The following is a 21,117-nucleotide window of genomic DNA, read 5'->3' as shown; positions in this document are numbered from 1 at the left end:
GAAGACAGAACCTTGGGAAGCTTGGCATTTAGGGGACACAAACTGTCACTTGTTGCTTGCAGGGAGGCTTTGAGTATAAACTCTACACTGCTAAGTATGCTGTGATCAATTACCTTTGCAATGAAAAGAATGGGGGATGGATGGGATATAAAACCAAGAGCATCCCACATTGAGTCTTATTCCCTAATGCTTTTTATTGCCTGCATGTAATAATGCATATCTTTTCCTCAGGTATTCTGTGAATATTACTACATTGTCTTAGCTTATTCATGTTTAAAACTACCCCCTAGTGTCTAACAAACCATAAGTAATACCAGTCCTCCAGCAGCCTAAAGTTCTAGAAATGAAGGTAAGGAGTCAAATGACTCCAAACCACATTATATAGGGAAGGTTCTACTCATAACTGAGTTTTTATAGCTAAACAGGTTAATGAAGAGCTTCTTGTGTTTTCATAACCCTTGAGACAAGGCTGTGTTGTCAGATGTTATTACACTGTTAGAGGTAGAGAAGACTGACCAAGGTTGTTGACTCAGCAAATTGGTGTTGATTAGGTACTAGGTGAAAAGCAGTGGGCAAAACAGACATTGTCCCTGCTATCATGGAACCTATCTTCAAGAAGAGGAATGTCTTCTTTTGATGAAGAATGGTAAAACTACTTGGAGTGCATTGTGGTCTAAGATGGTAGTGTAGGAAAACTAAGTATGATGTATATATCACATCTTAATTGTTTAGCACTTAAGAGACAGTGGCACAGGGGGATTACAGGAGTTTAGAGCATGACTAAGGCTTAACCCATTGTAAATGCTTAATCGATGTTAGAGCTATTTTATATTCTGTCATAATTGATTTTTCCCCCCATCTTACTAGGTTATTACCTCTGATTTATCTCTTAAATGCCACCTACAAGCTCCATTTTGTAGCCAGGCTACAATGCCCAGAATGCAGCAGCAGCAGCTTCCTCCTATCTGGTCTATCTGCATCCTTTCTCTCTACTAAACCACTTCTCCACCTTGCAACAAGAGTAAAATTGATGTTTCGAAATTAGTTTACTAATGCTATTAAAAAAAAAAAAAAAGTCTATCAACCGAGTAGCTTAAAGCAACATGAATTTATTACCTTAAACTTCTGGAAGTCAGAAGTTTGAAATAGGTTTCACTGGGCTAAAATAAAAAGGTGTTGGCAATGCTACATTCATTATGGAAGCTCTAGAGACAGTATGTTTACTTGCCACTTTCTAGTTTCTGAAGGTCACTTGGATTCCTGGACTTGAGCTCCTGTATCACATTGACCACTGCTTCTGTTAACTCCTCTCCTGCTTTGACTCTTCTGCCTTTTGTTCATTTGTAAGGACTCCTGTAATTGTCTTAGACCTACCCAGAGAGTCCAGAATGATTCTTCTAGCTCAAGATCCTTAATCATTTCTCTAAAGTTCCTTCTGCATGTGGGGTTAGACCTTTACAGGTTTGGGGAATTAGGAAGTGGTCCTTTTTTAGGGGCCTCAGTCTCCTAAAACAATGCCTAGAACATTTGAGTAGGTGAGCATTTCTTTTTTATTATTTTTTGGTGTAAATGTCTCTGTGCAAAGCTTTTTTTAGCCCAGTTTGGCTCTTGCCTGGACCTCCGGCCACTACATAGGCTCTTCTCCCCTTGCCCTCTGGCCCTCAGGACCTTGCGATGGCCTTGGCTTACACCGGCCCTTCATACCCCCTGCCCTTTCCCCCCCTGCCACTCATCATCTGGATCCTATAGCAAATTTTGTGTCCTTAAGGAGTATCATCTTGGCCTTCCCTTTGCCGGTCAAATAATCAACTTGTCTGCAATCCTGGAGCCTGGATTTCTTCATAGCACTTGATTACAGCTTGAACTTGTTCCTCAGTGTTCTTTGATCTGGAAGCTCTGCAAAGGCAGTACTTATTTTCATTGTGTACTCAATGATGATCATTTATTCAATATGCAATAAACACTTAGTAAAGGAATGGACTTAAAATGAAAAGACCATGTGCTTATAAAGTAGCTCTTAGTGTTCATCTGTGTACTGTTGTAGCCACAGGCAGAATGGGGTTTTGGATCATGGAAAGGGTTGGTTCAATAACAGAAGATTGGTGATTAACAATTGAGTAAATCAACTGAATGTTCATATTAACAAAGTAAATTTCACTAAGTAATTTTCAGACTTTTCCATGTCTGTAAAAATGTGCATAAGACTTGAACTATCTAACATGAACATGGAGTATCTCATGAGCTAAGAGTTCTAAAAAAATTTTTTTTTGAGTTCCTTTAAATTTTAAAGTGATCTTTATTTAGAGTTGATAGCGTGGGTTAGAGACAGTTTGCCTGGTTTGGTCCTGTTGGCTGTGGAACATAGAGTTTAATGACATTAAGCTCTGTTAGCACTGGTGTTCAAGAGAAGTCTACCAAGATTTAATGCAGTTGCCACTCAATGGTGTGAACTGTGCAAAGCAATATCTCAGTAAGTCTTTAGGAAAACATTTTACAACAGAAAAATTGCTCAATACTATGTATGACTCAGTAGGTTAATTCTTTAATTTTGTAAGGTTTATCGTTATATTTTGAGCCTTACTTATAAATTTATACAATATTCATTGACCTATTGAAGCTATGTTTCACTTCGATGTAGGCACAGTTTATATTAGATAAGTGACCCAGGTGGGTTGGTTGGTTGTTTTTTTTTTTTTTTTAGCAATTCATTGGATTTCTTGAGAGAGAACTTTTGGTATTCAAAACTGCTTCAAATTGTTTGTACTCTATTGAACAAATTATTTTGAAGAAATCAATTTTTTTAAAAAGATTTTATTTATTTATTCATGAGAGACACAGAGAAAGAGAGAGATTGGGACAGAGACAGAGACACAGGCAGAGGGAGAAGCAGGCTCCATGCAGGGAGCCCGATGTGGGACTTGATCCCGGGACTCCAGGATCACGGCCTGGGCTGAAGGTGGCGCTAAACCGCTGAGCCACCAGGCAGGGCTGCCCAGAAGAAATCCATTTAAAGGCCTATTACTGCATTATTTTTTCTCAGTGTCCTGATAGATCCCTGAGTAACTAAGTTTGAATTAGATTATCTATTGTACAATATCTAGATGTAATCTCACTGTGGACTATAAAACATTATATCTGTTACTATGTAGGATATGAAATATTCATTGATTATCAACCTCTTTACAAGACCTGATAAAATTCATAAGACTGATTTACTTTCAGTTTTCAACATCCCTGAGAAGTTAAAAGTAGGACTTCCTAATACAGTTTGGTACTAGCTTAAATTGTGTAAGGCCCAATTTATGTTCAGTGTACACTTCTCTTTCAGCGTATGTTGGATAAAGGACATTGTTGTGGCAGTCACTGGAGAGAACATGGAAGCAATGAAGGGTATCATTCAGAAGTACCAGCATCAGCGCATCTCCCTGGTTGCAGCTGGAGTGACCCGCCACAGGTCAATTTTCAATGGACTAAAAGCCCTAGCAGAAGACCAGCCTGACTCTAAGCTCTCTAAGCCAGAAGTTGTGATAATTCATGATGCTGTGAGACCCTTTGTTGAGGAAGATGTTCTTCTTAAAGTTGTCACAGCTGCTAAGGAACATGGGGTAAGTGGCTATACTTCTGAAAATGGATAGAAGACACAAATGCTATAGCAAATGTTCACTTCCTGGATGTTGATGAAATCTTCGTCAAATGTCAGTTTACAACGGGCATGATGAGTAAAAGACGTGACGCTAAATTTTTTTAGGAAGCCTCAAGTATTGTATTATGAGACTATATTAGAGTTTATATTTGTAGTCCCTCAACATAACATGAGATTTTTGGAGGAGAATGTAAAATCTTCAGAATATGGCTCTGAATGTACCCTGATGGGTACATTCAGAGAAGCATTGTGCACTTTACCTAGAGATACCTAAGAGAACTCTGAAGTAAGGGATGTGCATAATTATCAGAAATCTGGGTCATCACACCCAAATTGTGTTTTGACTTTTTGAAGATGGTTTGCTTTTCAGCGCAAACAGCCAAGTAAGCTTTTCACACTCTTTAAAGTAAAATGTTTTAAGATGACGCAGAATTCTGTGTTATAATTAACCGGAAGAACAAAGGATAACAAAAGACATATTGTAGTCTTTAGAATATCTTTGTTCTGTTCTTAGATTACTGGATAAAATCCTAAAAATAACATAATAGATTTATAGATAAAACGTGAGACTGAGTGAAAGTCGCTATACATCCTTTGTATAGCATAATAGCAATAGGTTGTGGAGGGGGACATGCATAGGCCTAGTTCTCAGGTTTTTTAATTAGTGATACATAGGTAACTTGGACAACCTCTTTGAGTCCCTTTTCCTTGTACTTGCGCTATTTTTAGGGTTGGATATTAGATGTTAACTACTCAGAGTTCGAACTACTTAAAAATGAAAAGGTATTAAGAATTACAGCACCTAGGATTGTAGAGATATGGAAGGAGTCCTCTAAGCCTTCTTTGCCATGTGGGTGGTGAGTTAAAAAAAACCCATCTGGAAAAGATCTCATGTGATTTCTCTTCAGTTACCTGTATGTAACTGTAATCTCTTTGTCAGGAAATTGTTGCACCTTCCATCTCCTCTTCCTTAAACATCAATTGCTTTTAAAGCTGTAAAAGAATTCCACAAATCAAACAAAACATTTTTCTTTCATATATTTTAAAAAAGATATATTGATGGAGTGAAAATTGTGATAGAGGTAAGTTGGCTAACCTAAAAACTTGATCAGGGCTCCCATACTTCTTTAACCCCTTCCTATTGTCCAGACTTCTCAGCTGCAGTAGAGGTAATCAGTTAGAAGTAGCATGAGGAGGAATGAAAGAGCGCAGGATTTAGAACTTTCAGGAATTAAAGTGAAACTTGACAAATTTGAAGAAGTTCCTAGGGAGGACTAGATATTTGGGGCAGATAATTTAAAAATTAGGGTTCCCAGTGAGTATAATTAGGGGTCTTTGACATTTTTCCAAAAGGTAACATAGATAATCAAGCTGACTATAGAAATTACACGTTTGGAATTTTTTTTTTTTTTTTTTTTTTTTTTTTTTTTTTTTTTGATATCTTATTTCTAAGATGGTGCACCAAGTGATACTTTTAGTGGTAGGTCTGAAACTAAGAGGACTCTTACTGCTGCAGTTAATAAGCCAAGATATCCTAGTTTAACAGGTGACTAAGTAAAACATTAACATGGATAGCAATTAATGACTTGTTGCAGCAGATTGATTGGAATTCCTTGACTGTCTTTATAATTAATGTTAATCAGAATAACTTTTATGGAACATGATTAAATCCTACATAATATTTTAATGAAATCTCAACTTTGCATTGAAAAGCTAGTTTTAAGTGGAATTTTCACAATTTATTTTGAAGCTTCTGGTGTCTTGTAGAAATGTCATAGGGAATGATTTTCAAGAAAGCAGAAAATGAGTTTCATACAGATATGTGAAATCCTTAACATATTGAAGGAACCAGGCACATGTTACAATCCAGAGAGGCACAAATTTTAGTGAAATAAAGCAATACTGAAATGAATTCACACAGGCAAAACTGTTTGTTTTCCTCTCCTATGTGAGAGGTATCAAACCTCCACCTTGTAGAGTTTATTTGCATCTTGACAGGCAAGAATTATTTTTGCATTGCTGTCAGGTACATGTAACTTGGGAAAGTTGTAAAATTGCTCAAAGGCAATGGAAGGCTACGTTAGGCTATTCTAGAAGGATTGGTTCTAAACAATATATAGTCTTAAACTGAATCTCCTGGTTATCCTAAATTATAAAGTGTAGGATAGTTACCTAACAGCCTTAGGTAGTCCAGGTACTGCTTCATGCCAACATAATCACACTGTTCTAAATTCTAATCATAAAAATGTAAGTGGAAATTTGAACTAGTAAAGTTCCTGTCCTAGTGGAAAGTAATGACCCCTTCTTAATCTCTGGGCGTTAAATTGAAGACAACTGGTCTGAAAGATAGGCAAGAAAATAGTGAAGATTAACCTTAAAGCCACTAAACCACTTATTTTCCATGAATTCTTATGAACTAATTCTCTTTTGTTCTCTTAAATTATGTTGTATAGGTTATTATTTTATTATTTTTTTATGTTATTTTTTGTTGTATAGATTCTTAATGGATTTTTTGTTCTCTTAGCTCTTAGTTTGCCTTACCCAAAGGCCCCTTTCAGATAAATCCTTTCCTGGATAAGGTAGATACTGAGTAAGCCCCTTGGAGGGCATACATGTTAAAGGAAACAGAAATTTTAACTTCATGGTTTAAAAACATTCTCACATTGAAGATAGATTACCTCAAAGTAGTAAGATGTCCCAAGTTAAGGTTGACAATTGAGTTATTTGCATACAGGAGCTCAGAACTGTCATCAGGACCCTGGATATTTTACCTCTATAAGTTTCATTTCTGAATTCCATGGAGGGGCCAGGACTTCAATAGAGCTAGCAGGTAAAGACTTTCAGGGTTATTTCTGAATAGCACTTGATGATCATTTTCTATGATATAAATTTCTAAGTTGATAACTTTTTTCTTCCCCATTACTTAGAAAATATATCATTGTGTACTGGCGTTATTTTGGCTTGTGAGAAATCTGTTGACCAGTATAATAGTATTCTTTACCAGTCTAACTGTATCCCTTTAAAGTTAATTGCCTTTTCTGTTAGCTGATCTTATTTTTATTTTATTCAAGTTTTTATTTAAATTCCAGTTAACATACAGTGTAATATTAGTTTCAGGTGTAGAATTTAATGATTCATCACTTACATGTAACACCCAGTGCTCATCACTACAAGTGCCTTCCTTAATCCCTATCACCTCCCCCCTTAACCCATTTCCTATCCTTTAACCCTTCTCCAGTAACCCTAAGCTTATTCTTGGTAGTTAGGAGGCTTTCCTTCCCACCCCCTACCATATGTTCATCTGTTTTGTTTCTTTAATTGCACATATGAGTGAAATCATATGGTATTGGACTTCCTCTGACTTAATTTGCTTGACATTATAATTACTCTCTAGTTCCACCCATGTCATTGAAAATGGCAAGACTTCATTCTTCATTGAGTTCTATTCCATTGCACATATATATCACATCTTCATCCATTCATCAATCAATAGACATTTGAGCTGTCTTCATAATTTGGCTATTATTGATAATGTGGCTATAAACATCAGGTTGCATGTGTCCCTTCAAATCTGTATTTTGGTATTCTTTCGGCAAATACCGAGTATTGCAAATGCTGGATCATAGGGTACTTCTTTTAACATTTGAGGAACCTCCATACTCTTCTTCAGAGTAGCTGCACCAGTTTGCATTCCTATCAACATTGTAAGAGGGCTCCCCTTGCCCTGTATCCTTGCCAACATCTCTTGTTTCCTGTATTGTTAATTTTAGTCATTCTGACTGGAGTGAGGTGGTATCATTGTAGTTTTGAAAGGTATTTGCCTGGCGATGAGCAATACTGAGCATTTTTCATGTGTCTGTTACCATCTGAATGTTGTCTTTGGACAAACTCTGTTCATGTCTTCTGCCCGTTTCTTAACCTGGATTATTTAATTTTGGGTGTTGAATTTAAGTTCTTTGTATATTTTGGGTGTTAACCCTTAATCAGATAACATTTGCAGATATCTTCTCACATTCCATAGATTGACTTTTAGTTTTGTTGATTGTTCCTTTGCTGTGTAGAAGATTGTTGTCTTGATGATGTCCGAGTAGTTCATTACTGCTCTTGTTTCCCTTATCCCTCAAGAGACCTATCTAGTAGGAAGTTGCTGTGGCTGTTGTCAAAGAGGTTACTACCTGTGTTCTGCTCGAGGATTTTTGTGGTTTCCTGTCTTGCATTTAGGTCTTTCATCCATTTTAAGTGTATTATTGTGTGTGGTGTAAGAAAATGGTCCTGTTTCATTCTTCTGCAGGTGGCTGTCTAGTTTTCGCAACATCACTTCTTGAAGAGACTTTTTTCCACTAGAATATTCTTTCATGTTTTGTTGAAGATTAGTTGACCATATAGCTTGTGGATCCATTTCTGGGTTATCTATTTTGATCCATTGATGTATGTTTCTGTTTTTGTGCCCAGTACTATGTTGTCTTGATGACTACAGCTTTGTAAGAAATCTTGAAGTCTGGAATTGTGATGCCTCCAGTTTTGCATTTCTTTTTCCAGATTACTTTGGCTATTCAGGGTCTTTTATGGTTCCCATACAAATTTTGGAAGTGTTTCTCCTATCTCTGTGAAAAATGCTGATGGTACTATGATAGGAATTGTATTAATTGTGTAGATAGCTTTGGGAAATAAGAACATTTGAACAGTATATGTTCTTCAGCCATGAGCATACAGTATTTTTCCATTTTCCATTTCTTTGTGTCATCTGGACGTTTCTGATCAGTGTTTGTAGTTTTAAGAGTATAGATCTTTTACCTCTTGGTTAGCTTTATTCCTATGTATATGGTTTTTGGTGCCATTGTAAATGAGATTGGTGTGTTCCTCGATTTTTTTTTTCTTTCTGCTGCTTCATTAATTGGTGTATAGAGATGTAATATATTTCTCTAAGTTGGGTGGGGTGTTTTTTTTGTTTTTTTTTTTTGGTATCCTCTGACTATGCTGATTTTGCATTATCAGGTCTTGCAGTTTTTTTTAAAGATCTATCTATCTATCTATTTATTTATTTATTTATGATAGATGTAGAGAGAGAGAGAGGCAGAGACACAGGCAGAGGGAGAAGCAGACTCTATGTCGGGAGCCCATCGCGGGACTCAATCCTGGGACTCCAGGATCATGCCCTGGGTCAAAGGCACGTGCTCTACCACTGAGCCACCCAGGGATCCCCCCAAGTCTTGCAGTTTTTTTGATGGAATCTTTTGGGTTTTACATATAGAGTATCCTGTCATCTGCAAATAGTGGAAGTTTGACTTCTTTCTTGCCAATTTGGATGCCTTTTATTTCTTTTTGTTACCCAATTACTGAGTTTAGGATTTGAAGTAGTATGTTAAGTAACAGTGGTATAGACATTCCCATCTTGTTCCTTACTATATGGGAAAAGCTCTCAGTTTTTCTCTGAGAATGACATTAGCTGTGGGTTTTTCATATATGATCTTTATGATGTTGAGGTATATTCCCTCTAACCCTACTTTGTTGAGTGTTTTTGTCATGAATGGAGGTTGTGCTTTATCAGATCTTTTTCTGCATTTATTGAGAGGATCATGGGATTATTACTCTTCCTTATTAATGGGTGGATTATTGATAGGTGAATATCGAACCATCATTGCAGCCTGAAAATAAGTCCCACTTACTTGTGGTGAATGATTCTTACAATGTACTCTTGGATTTGATTTGCTAGTACTTTATTGAGTATTTTTTGCGTCCATGTTCATCACGGATATTGGCCTATAGTTCTCTTTTAGAGAAGTCTTTGGTTTTGGAGTCAGGGTAATGCTGGCCTCATAGTTTGGAAGTCTTCATTTTCTGTCTTTTGGAGCAGTTTGAGAAGACTAGGTATTAACTCTTCTTTGAAGGTTTGGTAGAATTCCTCTATGAAGCCAACTGGCCATCGGTTTTTGTTTGTTGGGAGATTTTTGATTCCTGATTCAACTTCTTTCCTTGTTATTGGTCTGTTCAAGTTTTCTATTTTTTTAAGTTTCTATTTCTGTTTCAGTTTGGTAGTTTGTATGTTTCTTGGAATTTATCTATTTCTTCCATTTTTGGTAGTTTATATGTTTCTGGGAATTTACCTATTTCTTACAGATTATCTGATTTGTTGGCATATAATTTCATTTTTTGTTAAAATCATATGTATTTCTGTGATGTTGGTTGTTCTTTCTGTTTTTACTTCAGTCCTTTTTTTTGATAAGTCTGGCTAGGATTTATCAATTTTTTTATAAGGATTTTATTTATTTATTCCTGAGAGACACAGAGACAAGGTAGAGACATAGGCAGAGGGAGAAGCAGGCTCCCTGCAGTGAGCCCAGTGTGGGACTCAATATGGAAACTCCAGGATCATGCCCTGAGCCGAAGGCAGACGCTCAACCATTGAACCACTCAGGCGTCAGGCGTCCCTTGTTGTTTTATATACTTGGGTGCTTCCATGTTGGGGGCATAAATATTTACAATTGTTAGGTTTCCTTGTTGGGTAGTGCCCTTTATTACAATAGTGTCTTTCTTCATCTCTTGTTATAGTTTTTGGCTTAAGGCTAGTTTGTCTGATAAAAGTATGCCTACTCTGGCTTTATTTTGATGTCTGTTTGCATGATAAATGGTTCTCCATCCCCTCATTTTCAATCTGCAGGTATCTTCAGGTCTAAAGTGAGTCTCTGGTAGGCAGCATATAGATGTATTTTGGTGTTTTAAACCATTCTATGTTTTTTGATTGGAATGTTTAGTTCATTTACAACCAGAGTAATTGTGATTGATAAGAATTCACTGCCATTTTATTACTTGTTTTGTTACTTGGAGATTTTCTTTATTCCTTTTTACTCTTTGTCACTTTTAGTCTTCCTTTCCCACTCAGAGTCCCCATTCATATTTCTTGAAGGGCTGGTTTAGTGTTCACGAACTCCTTTAGTTTTGTGTGTGGGAGACTCTTTATCTCTCCTTCTGTTCTGAATGATGGCTTTGCTGGGTAGAATGTTCTTGGCTGTGGATTCTTCGCATTCAGCATATTGAATATATCATTCCATTCTCTTCTGGCTTGCCCAATTTCTGTGTAGAGATCTAAAGCTAGTCTTATGGGTCTTCCCTTGCAAGTTAGGGACTTGTTTTGTCTTGCTGATTTTAGGATTTTTTTTTTTTATCAGTGCATTTTGCAAATGTAACTATAATATGTCTTGACATTTCCCTGCTTTTGTTGATTTTGATGGGAGTTCTGTGTCTCCTCTTGGATGGAATCTCTGTTTGCCCCTATCAGGGAAATCTTCAGCTATTTCCTCAAACCTTTTGCTGCTTTTCCCTCTCTCCTCCCCCTGGGACTCCTATATGATAGTTATTATGTTTGATGAAGTTGCTGAGTTCCCTATATCTAGTTTTATGATCTATAATTCTTTCATTTAAAATTTTCCATAATTGTATCTCCTGTATTACCACTTATTAATTCCTCTTCTTCTTCCATCCTTGTGGTCATTGCATCTAGTTGGTTTTGAATCTCAGTACTGCAGTTTTCATTTCTGCCTGAGTTTTAGCTCTTCTCAGTAAGGGTCTCCTTGATATCTTCCATGTTTTTCTAAAGTCTGGCAAGTATCCATGTGAATGTTGATTTAAATTCTCCATCAGGCATATTACTTGTATCTGTTTTGATTTCTGGCTGTGATGATGTCCTCGTTGTCCTCCTCATCTTCTTTTTCTGTGGAATGGATTCTTCCATCTTGACATTTTTAAAAAAGATTTATTTATTCATGAGAGAGGGAGAGAGAGAGGTCCGCAGAGACTCAGGCAGAGGGAGAAGCAGACTCCATGCAGGGATCCCAATGTGGGACTTGATCCCGGCACTCTAGGATCATGCCCTGGGCTGAAGGCAGGCGCTAAACCGCTGAGCCACCTAGGTGTCCCCATCTTGACATTTTTGTATAAATCTCTGTCCTCTTCTTTGTGTTAGAAAAGCTTGTTAAATTTTCTGCTCTGGAAAGGAAGGGCCTTTTGGAAAAAGTGGTCATATAGTTTCCAGGACCTGATGCTTCAGGGACTGTTTATCATGCTCTGTGCTCTGCTGCTGTGTTTTGGCTGCTCTGTCCCTCAGTTAGTCGTCTGTGGAGGCTCTCCTTGCCTGTAGTGGGCAGTGTTTGGACCTTGGCCAGAGTGTGGCGAGTTTAAACTAGGTATGCTCCGGTCTATTTGTTAGATGAGACCTGATGCTACTTCCACATGAAGCCTTGCAGAACTTTATGGTTGAAAGACGTGTTGAGTTTGGGTTTTTACTGGTCTTCTAGGGAAGGGGCCCACTGTTCTGAGCCTGGAGAGAACCTATAGCAACAGAACAGTGGGGCTTGAGACTTGGTGTAAGCAGGTTAGGCAGCCAGTGTTGGAGCTCTGCTGTTGACTGAAGCTAGTTTTATGCTGAGGGACTGGGGAGGGAATTGGTGCCAGCCAGCAACTTTGTTCCCAGAGATGGGCCTCCTTGCTTGCTGTTCTCAGGGAAGCACCACAGAATAGTGAATAATGTCCCCCTGTACATCCCAGGCATCCTTCAGATTGCTGTTCTCATGCAGTCTGTCTCCAGGTTGTTTGCCTGGAACAATGTGGTGAACTTTAGGCTCTGTCCCAGCCAAACCTGCTAACTCTTAAAACTCCAAGGTTTAGGGACTTGCTATGGCCTGGGGGCTGTGCTGGTCTTCTGAGGGGAGGGTCTTACCACATTGGGATGGATGCAGGTTTTACAGAGAAGGGCAATCAAACTAGAGTTCAGGGCCATAGGATCTGCAGCAAAACAGGCTAAATAGCCTGTGTCTGTGTTAGCCACCCTCGGCAGGTGTCTCTGCTCCTATGTGGAGGGTGGGAAATGGTGCCCACTGGCTCCTTTGTCCCCAGAGAGGCCTTTCTGTGAACTCCACCTCTCACAGATGCTAGAAGAGCAGTCTCTCTCTGTTCCTTAAATCCTCTTCCAATCATGCTGTCTACCCCAGGGTTGTTGGCCTGCCTCCTCTCCTGGAACCCCAGGGCACTGCACTCTGTTCCATCCTGACCTCTGGAAACCTCCAGTCTTTGAACCCTGCTGGTTGTACAAAACTTAAGAACACTCAGCCTCTCTTTTTTCCAGCCAATGGCTTTGGGGCAATATTCTCCTGTATGTGTTCCTCTCTATACCCCCCTCTCTCTCTGGTCCGCTTTCTCTGAGACCAGGGCTCTCTCACTTCCACAGTACTTGCAGCACATTTCTTCCCCAGACTAAATGTCTGGGCTTTGTAGTTTTTTGGTGTGGCCTCTTCTCTCCCTCTAGTTGTGTAGTTTGTTCTATCAGTACTCAGGTCCATTTCTTAGGTATTCAGAATGATTTGATAGTTAACCTAGCTGTGTTAGAGGGATAAGGCAAGTGCCTGGTCTTCCTACTACACAGCTATCTTAGCTATAGTGTGTCTATGAGGTTGACTTTTTTTTTTAAAGTAACTTATTTTTCACTTATTTTTCACAGATAATGTGCATTGTTTCTATTATGTGACTAGATAGGAATTTCAGGAATAAATCCAAAGCAAGGGACAAAAGACCCAATGTAATCTCTTGTTGAAGTATTCTTAAAGTAAAATTTCATTTTCTAGAAGTTCGATTTGGTTCCTTCAAAATGTCATGGGCCTCCTTTTTCTTAGGATTTTATATTGTTTCTCAGTATTTTAAATATGAATAATACATCGTAGATAATGTGACTCTTTGTAGTTCTTCATTTCTCCACTTCTACTTGTGATTTAAATTATATTGTTCAGATCAGTAAATTATAGGCCCATGTTTGGCAAGCCATTATAAGTAGGAGTTCTTTGGGCATGAGATGAGGATGTGTTTCTAGTACAGAGATTTGTGTTGGTTCTGCTGGGGATCCTGAGGGTTTTAGCATTTTGAAATCTCCTTATGTTAATTTTTGGCTTGAGATTTTATCCATCTTATGGTAATGTTAAGCCAAACTCTGAACTCCCATCAAATCTAGGTGATAGTACTTCTCAAGAGAGATGCCCCTCCCAAGCCAGGATAGCAAACTATTTTGTAGTCTTACTACACTGGTGACTGTATTTTATCTGGCCTACCTTATAAATAGTTACATGGATTTTTTTGTGAGGACCACAGTTCTAACTGACCAAGTAGCATAGGCTCAAAATATGATTTCTTATTCCTTCTCATTTGTTTAAAGCCTCTTAATAACTCAAAGCATCTCCGCAGTTTTCCTTGAATTCTGGCTCTCTGATGTTAGTCCTAGGAAGTTACCTAATGAGTCATAGTTCTAAAAAAAAAAAAAAAAAAAAAACAACCTATTTTTTTTAAAAAAAACCTTTAAAAGTCACACTGGGGGTGGGGGGAAGAGCTGTCAATAACATTTCTCCTGATTTTTTTTAAATAGCAAGAGGTTTTGTAAGATAATTTGTCAGCCATACTGCTGGAAGTACAAGTTTTTTTACTAAGTACAAATTACTTGTATATTTCTGCATAATTAAAAGTCGAGAGATGAAAAAGCAGTAATAAGGACATTGTAAGAGAGATGTTGGCAAGGGTAAAATAAGTTGGAACACAGAAATGTGGGAGAATCATTTTAGGACTACGAAGCTAGCTAGCTATTATATACACAAAACTACCAGCATAACATGAATTTGCAAATGACAGTGCAACAGGAAAGCTCTTGCATCTCTAATCATGTTTTTGTCCTCTCTTCCGTAATCAACTTCTGATAGTAACAGGTCACATTTACTGCTCTCTCTTTGACATCTTAAGTTGACTCTTTACTGCACAGCGGTCTGGCTTCTTCTGACTATTCTGTCCAAAATCACCTATAACTTTTCAATTCCCAAACTAGATGTGTACTTTTAGTCTGTTGTAAAATAAGGAAGCTGAGTGGCTTTTATATGTGAGTCCTCAAAGGCAGAATGAAATATTTTGGGATTTCCCAAGTAATAGGGTCTTTCTTTTTTCCTTTTTTGGACCTGTTGGATCTCCCCTGAGCTTATGATAATGCTCACTCAGGGTGGAGGCTGGTCACCAGAAATACTAATGGTGTCTAATTACCAATGGTGATTGGAAATCTGAGGCTTTGAATCAGCTCCACCTCTATGGGAGAGGAATAGGGCTGGAAACTGAATTCAACACATGGTCAGTGATTCAATTACTCATACAGCCAAAATGATAGCCCAATAAAAACCTTGGACTCCAAAGCTCAGGGGAACTACCTGGTTGAACAGTGCTGTGACAGTATGGCACTTCATCATTCCATGGGGAAAGGGCATCACAGAAGCTGTGTTCTGGGTTCTCCCAGACCCTATACTAGGTCTTTCTTCATTTATCTAGTCTGATAAATATCCTAAGTCCTAAACATGTGATCATAAGTAATCATAATCAACATGTAGTCATAATCATTCTCTTGAGTTCCAGGGGTTTTAGTGAACTTTAGTGGGGGTTGTGAGAACCTCCTGGACTTGGAGCCAGTTGATCAGGAGTATACGTGTTATGAGGACCCCTTTTGTATCTGGTATCTAAAAAAAAAAAAGGGCAGTCTGGTTGTGAACAGTGGGGATTGTGTGAACTCCAGGTGGCTGACATGAGAAATGAATTGTATTATAATACACCAGTGTATACAGAATGTCTTAGTTAACTTTGACACTATTAACCAGTTCTTCATTCTGCAACTCTCTCTACCTTGTCTTCTGTGACTGTAGTCTTTAGTCTTTATATATATTTTTTACCACTCTTTCCAGATCAATCTTCCCATACTCTAAACATTCCCTTTAACTTCTGTGAAAACTGGAAAGGGCACTCCTGAGCAATCAATCATGCTCACATTACTTAACTGAAAAAGTGACATATAGTAATACTCATGTTATACAGTTTGAGTGTTTACGTCTGTTGTGATGACAATCACCTATACAGAACTTCCTAACACTTCAAAGAATTGCCTCCTGGTGCTGCTTGGTACTCAGACCTTTTGTTCTCTTCCTAATCCCTGTCAACCAGTGATAAATTCTCTGTCCTTATGTCTCTGTCTGTTCTTAGGATACGGTATAAAAAGAATCCTAAAACATGTAACTTTGTGAGATAATTATTTCATTTGGTACAAAGCACTTTCATGTAACCATCTTAACTCCCGCTTGACATGTTCTCTCCAAAATCTCTTTCATGCCACACGGTCTCTGCTATGATTCCAGACCTTGTGTATTCAACTTCAGCTGAACAGAACCACTTAAATTTGCCTTTTTCAGCATGTCTGGAATCGTGTGTAGGTCTGAATTCATTAATTTTGCCTGATCTCTCTGCTTGAATTGGCTTCTTCAGACAAGGGGGAACCACTGATATCCTGCACTTCGCCCTCCACCCGTGCCCCAGGGGAAGTAACCTAAAACGTGAAATTTAGAGATTGGATAGGTGGAGTACAGGAGGAGATTGAGGGACTTGAAATTAGTTTGAGATCTACAGTATTGATCCAGCTGAGTGGTGAAGGTCAATTTAAGCCAACTGAAATAAAGCAAGAAGTAGATGTTGGAAAAAAAAAATGTTAAGGGAACTGGATGGGTCAAACCTGATGGGACACTGTAAGCCATGAGGTAATAAGACGTGTGCTTCTGTATGCTTTGATTTTTTTCTTTGCTATTCCCTGCCAGTAGACTTCATCATTTCTTCCAAAATCCCTGTGCTCCTGCCCTCCCTGCATCCTTCCAAGGTTGTGTGAAATTAGTTGAGACACTGAATCACTTGCCAAAACTCGGCAGTCCTACCCATGGACATACATACTTAAAGAGTGTAAACAGCTTGTGAACTTTCCAACACGTGACCGAGGTACATTTTACTGCATCCCTTATAAAAAGAGACCTCTATACTTAATATAATGGGTTGTTTTTCCCATATTTAAGGCAAAAGGGATTTTTGTAGACTAGCTGATCTTTTTTTTTTTTTTCTATATCAGAATATGGAAGTGGCACAGGGTTTCTCAACCTTGGCACAATTGACTTTTGGGGTAAGATGCTCTCTGTTGTGGGGGCCGCCCCATGCCCTATAGGATGATTAGCATTAGTTTTTAGTTAAAAAGTATTTTGAGTCCTTTTCTGAAGAGAAATAGTGTAATTTAATACCCAGAAACTTTGACATGGGTGTGTGTGAGTGTATGTGTCGGTGCTCCTTGCTTTTTGCAGTAGGATTAGACTTAGTAATAATTGAAGAATGCTTCAGAAGTCAAAAGTTAATATGTGTGCATCAGGAAGAATGTACTTTTTGACAACCCAGTGTTAGAAATCTGTGCCAAGGATTTTGGGCCTATTTTAAAAGCTCTGAAAAATGACGTGGCCCATGATGTTACTTTTGAAATGAAGAATCTTAATGTATAATTGACGATGGCTAACAGCAACTTGTACTGTCTTTCTGTTGGTTAGTTTTGATCATGATAAAGTGCGCGGAAGCTCAGAGTTGAGTGTTAGGTGGGGGTCAGGTAATAAGAGCTCCTGGGACATTGGATTCTGTATCTGAGTGGAGGGAAAGAAACATTGTGTTAAGTCCTAAGACTAAAGAAGCAATTTGATTTGTGGGCACTCAGTGAGTTCTGATTATCTAATGGGACAGTTGAGGCTTATTTTGACAAAAGTTGAAGTGCCCAGGGCAGGTGATGAATTATTCTCTGACTACTATGGAATGAGCTAAAACTTGATGTGTTCCTGATGTTGAAAAAGCTACTGCATGAAAAGCTTTTGTTTTGCTTATCTAAAACTACTACCCTTGTATAATCTCCATATTACTCTCAAATGAAGTTGAAGAAGTGGAGCAGATCAAGGAACCATGGTATTTCAAAATGTAATAAAGCTTATTAAACATTAAGAACATTCAAGTAGAATACTTCTGATCATACTAGATTTAAGTTAAATGATACTTCTTTGATTTTCAGCAGTTGAAATTGAGTATATCAAATATAAGCCTTATTCTTGATACATATCCTTTCTTAGGGGTACTTGGAGTGATGGGGCAATTTGGATAGGTTTTTATAAAATACTTGGATTTCTGTATTGAATGCATTATTTTCTGTAAAAGGGTTTGGAAGATATTGTCAAAATACAAAATATTTAAAATCTTATAATGGCCAATGATTAGCTTTAAAGATGTGATTATGTAAACATTTATTAAGTAGTCTTGGAATAAAGGCAACTCAGCTAAATGAAATTGTAATTATATAGTCAGGATTTCTATATTGTCATAATTAGCTTGAACGCAGATATGTGAGTAGGAATGCACGTCAGCACCTGCTCTGTGTATGCCTAAGTATTGTTCAAATGTACTTTTAAAAGTAAACAGAAGAGGTGGGGTTCCTTTTTCCACATTGTATGATTTGTATCTCTGATGATTTCCATGCAATGACATGTGGAAATACTTTGACAGATTAGCTTGAGAGGCAAGTAATCACTGTGGTGCTGAGCTGTTAAGCTTCCATTCAGGGCTTATTAGGCTAATTCCCAATGAGACAGTGTATTTGACAACTTGGGAATTATGCTTCATATAACAAACTACCCGCATAGCTCTATTTTAGAGGCAGCTAAAAGACAGCTTAAATTTCAGAAAATATCAAGAACTGATTATTTTCTGAACAAATGTCCTTTTCTATGGAAACAGCTATGGAGTACAAGCCTGTTAATTGTAGCATCTTTCTTCTCTGTTTAAACTAGGTAGTTGGGTGAGTGGTAGTTGGAGGAATAAAAAAGGTTGGCTTAAGGGTGATTTTTTTTTTTTTTTTTTGACAAGTGATCCTTTTCATGAACATTTTGTTTAGTAAGCTAGTAGTCACCTTGTGCTTTAAGTGATCTTCCTGTTGTGCTACCTTGTAGCTGATCTCTAGGCTTCCATTAAACAAGAACCTTACTGAGTCTTGGAATATACCAATCCTACCATAATGACATCACGAATATGGGTGGTTCTCTTCTGTTGAGAAGATTTTGGAAGTCAAAATGAGAGTCCATATGTACACCTTAAGAAATTAAAAGGAACCTGAAATGCTTTTTGGACACTTCTAGATGTACCATCTGAACATTACTAGTCACTTTAAAACTATATTGTTGCCTTATTCCTATTTATTTCTCCCACATAGATAAACAATATCCTGAATTTTTTTTTCAATTTTGTAGTGTGTATCTCTAAAGGACATACTAGGTGTGTATGCTTTTTCATATCCCTGCAAAAAAATTATTTGTATGATTTAACTTCTGTTAAATGCTTTCTCTTTGTGGTTTAATTTAGTCTTTTGTTAATAGGCTGGGCATTTTTTTCAAGTACTTTGAAGATTTATGTTTTCTTTGAATTTCCCATGAAAGTCTCTTACCCCTATTTTTATTTTTTAATTTAAATTTCAGTTACATATTTGTATCTTTCAAGTAAAAACTGTTTTCTAGGAATTATGTATTGTGCACAGAGATACTCTGCTTGTTATATTCCTTGTAATAATTTTCTTGCAGCTTATTTTAATGTAGTGGAAAATACTAATGCCTTCCTATGGCCTTTGTTTTCTATATGAGGTCTGAGGCAGGAAGGATGGGTACTTTGAGTTCAGTTGTGACAGTGGAAACATTGAAATGTATGCTGATGTGGGGTAGTTTGAAGGTGATGGGGCTTTCTGATGGATTCTATTTGGAATATGAGAGGAGAGAAATCAATGATGATCAGGGTTTTTGACAAGAATAATGAGTAGAATAGAGTTGACTTTTATGAAGATGGGAAATTATGGAGGAACGGGTTTGGAGTGTGTGCTATGTGTGAAACCAAAACTGATCTCAGTTATGTTTATAGTTGAGGCGTATCTCTTGATCTGAGAAGTTTAATAGAGTATTTGGATATGAAGGTCCAGAATTGCAGGGAACATTTTAGGGTGTTACTATAAATAGGGAAATTCTCATAGATGATATGCAGTGTTGTGACTTGATGAGGTTACTTACAGAGTGAGGATAGCTAGAGAACTTAGAGGTCCCAGCTCGGGACCATTTAGAGTTGAGGTTTTAGTGTGGGAGTGAGATGAATGTTTGAAAATGGTTTCTGAAAGCCAGATGAACAAATGCTCTTGAGAAGACAGAGCTTGCCATTGGATTTGGCCAGGGTGTGGGGATCTGAGTGATTTTTGGTAAATAAGTTTTTGTGGACCTAATACACATTAAAGTAGATTGCAGAGAACATGGGAACAGGCAGATATTGGAGATATAAGTACAGATACTAAAGTAGTACTTGTCAACAGACTTCTGTTTGTTTGTTTGTTTTTTATTATTTTTTAAAGATTTATTTATTTACCCATGAGAGACAGAGAGAGAGGGGCAGAGATACAGGCAGAGGGAGAAGCAGGCTCCATGCAGGAAGCCCGACGCGGTACCTGATCCTGGGTCTCCAGGATCAGGCCCTGGGCTGAAGGCGGCGCTAAACTGCTGAGCCACCCCGGCTACCCCAGACTTTTGTTTGAAACTAACAGGGAAAATTTGATCCTAGTTGGAAGGCAAGTGTGATCAAAGGAGGAATGACTTGACTGAGTTGGCACCAAAGGCCTGGACATTAAAGGTAGTTGAGTAAAGGAATAAAAACTGATATGGCAGGATGGAAGGAGGACTGTTACTATAGAGAAAGACTTGAGAGGGAGTGGGTACCAGTGAGTTGGTAGAGATGCTGGCTTTTGCATAAGAGCTTGGGAATTTTTAAAGTTCTCAGAGAAATGAAGTTTTTTTTTTTTTTGTTAAACTTTAAGTATTTTCTTTTTGACACTATTGTAAATGATTTTTTCTTTTGAAGTGTTGCTTGCTAGTATTGAGATAGATGTGATTTTAATTTTTTTTTAAATACTGATCTTGTCCTGTGGCTTCTTGCTGAATGTGTTCCTAACGTTTTTAGGGCATTAGGATTTTCTATACAATACTGTCTGTGAATGGAGCATAGTTTGATTTGTTTTTGGATGCCTCTTATTAGTTTTCTTGCCTAATTTTCCTGACTAGAGTTTATAGTACAATGTTGAACAGAAGTGGGGACAGTGAATGTGTTTGTTCCTAATATTAAATCAAAAATACAGAATATTGATCAAATACAATGGTACCTGTGGGTTTTTCAATATTCATCTTTATTGGCTAGAGCAGTTCTGTTCCTAATTTTGTTGCATGCTTTTTACATGAAGGAGTATTGAATTTTGTAAGGTCTATTTCTGCATCTGTTGACATGTTTTTGTTTTTTTCCCCCCTTTAATGTGATATATGACATTGATTTTTGGTATGTTGAATCAATTTTGCATTCATGGGATAAGTCCCACTTGGTTATAGTATATAATATGTACTATGTAGTGCCAAATTTGGTTTGCTAGTATTCTGTTGAAAATTTATGCATCTATATTCATCAGGGGTTTTGGTCTGTAGTTTAACTTTTTTGTGATGGCTTTGTCGGGTTTTGGTAATACTCATCCTACAGAGTGAGTTAAAAAATATTCTCTCCTA

General features: G+C 37.7%; 1 protein-coding gene across 1 annotated transcript in view; it reads left to right on the top strand.

Moving 5' to 3' along the window:
• Positions 1-21,117, top strand: part of CRPPA (CDP-L-ribitol pyrophosphorylase A) — a 292,641-nt gene that overhangs the window by 12,467 nt on the left and 259,057 nt on the right. Inside the window, exon 2 of the mRNA XM_038556990.1 lies at positions 3,329-3,605. Coding sequence (XP_038412918.1) covers positions 3,329-3,605 — 277 coding nt within the window. The remainder of the gene's footprint in view (positions 1-3,328; positions 3,606-21,117) is intronic.

Source organism: Canis lupus, chromosome 14 (genome assembly GCF_011100685.1).
Source record: "Canis lupus familiaris isolate Mischka breed German Shepherd chromosome 14, alternate assembly UU_Cfam_GSD_1.0, whole genome shotgun sequence".
Taxonomy (NCBI): Eukaryota; Metazoa; Chordata; class Mammalia; order Carnivora; family Canidae; genus Canis; species Canis lupus.
The sequence above is the reverse complement of the archived record's forward strand: the minus strand, read 5'-3'. Positions and strand labels throughout refer to the sequence as shown.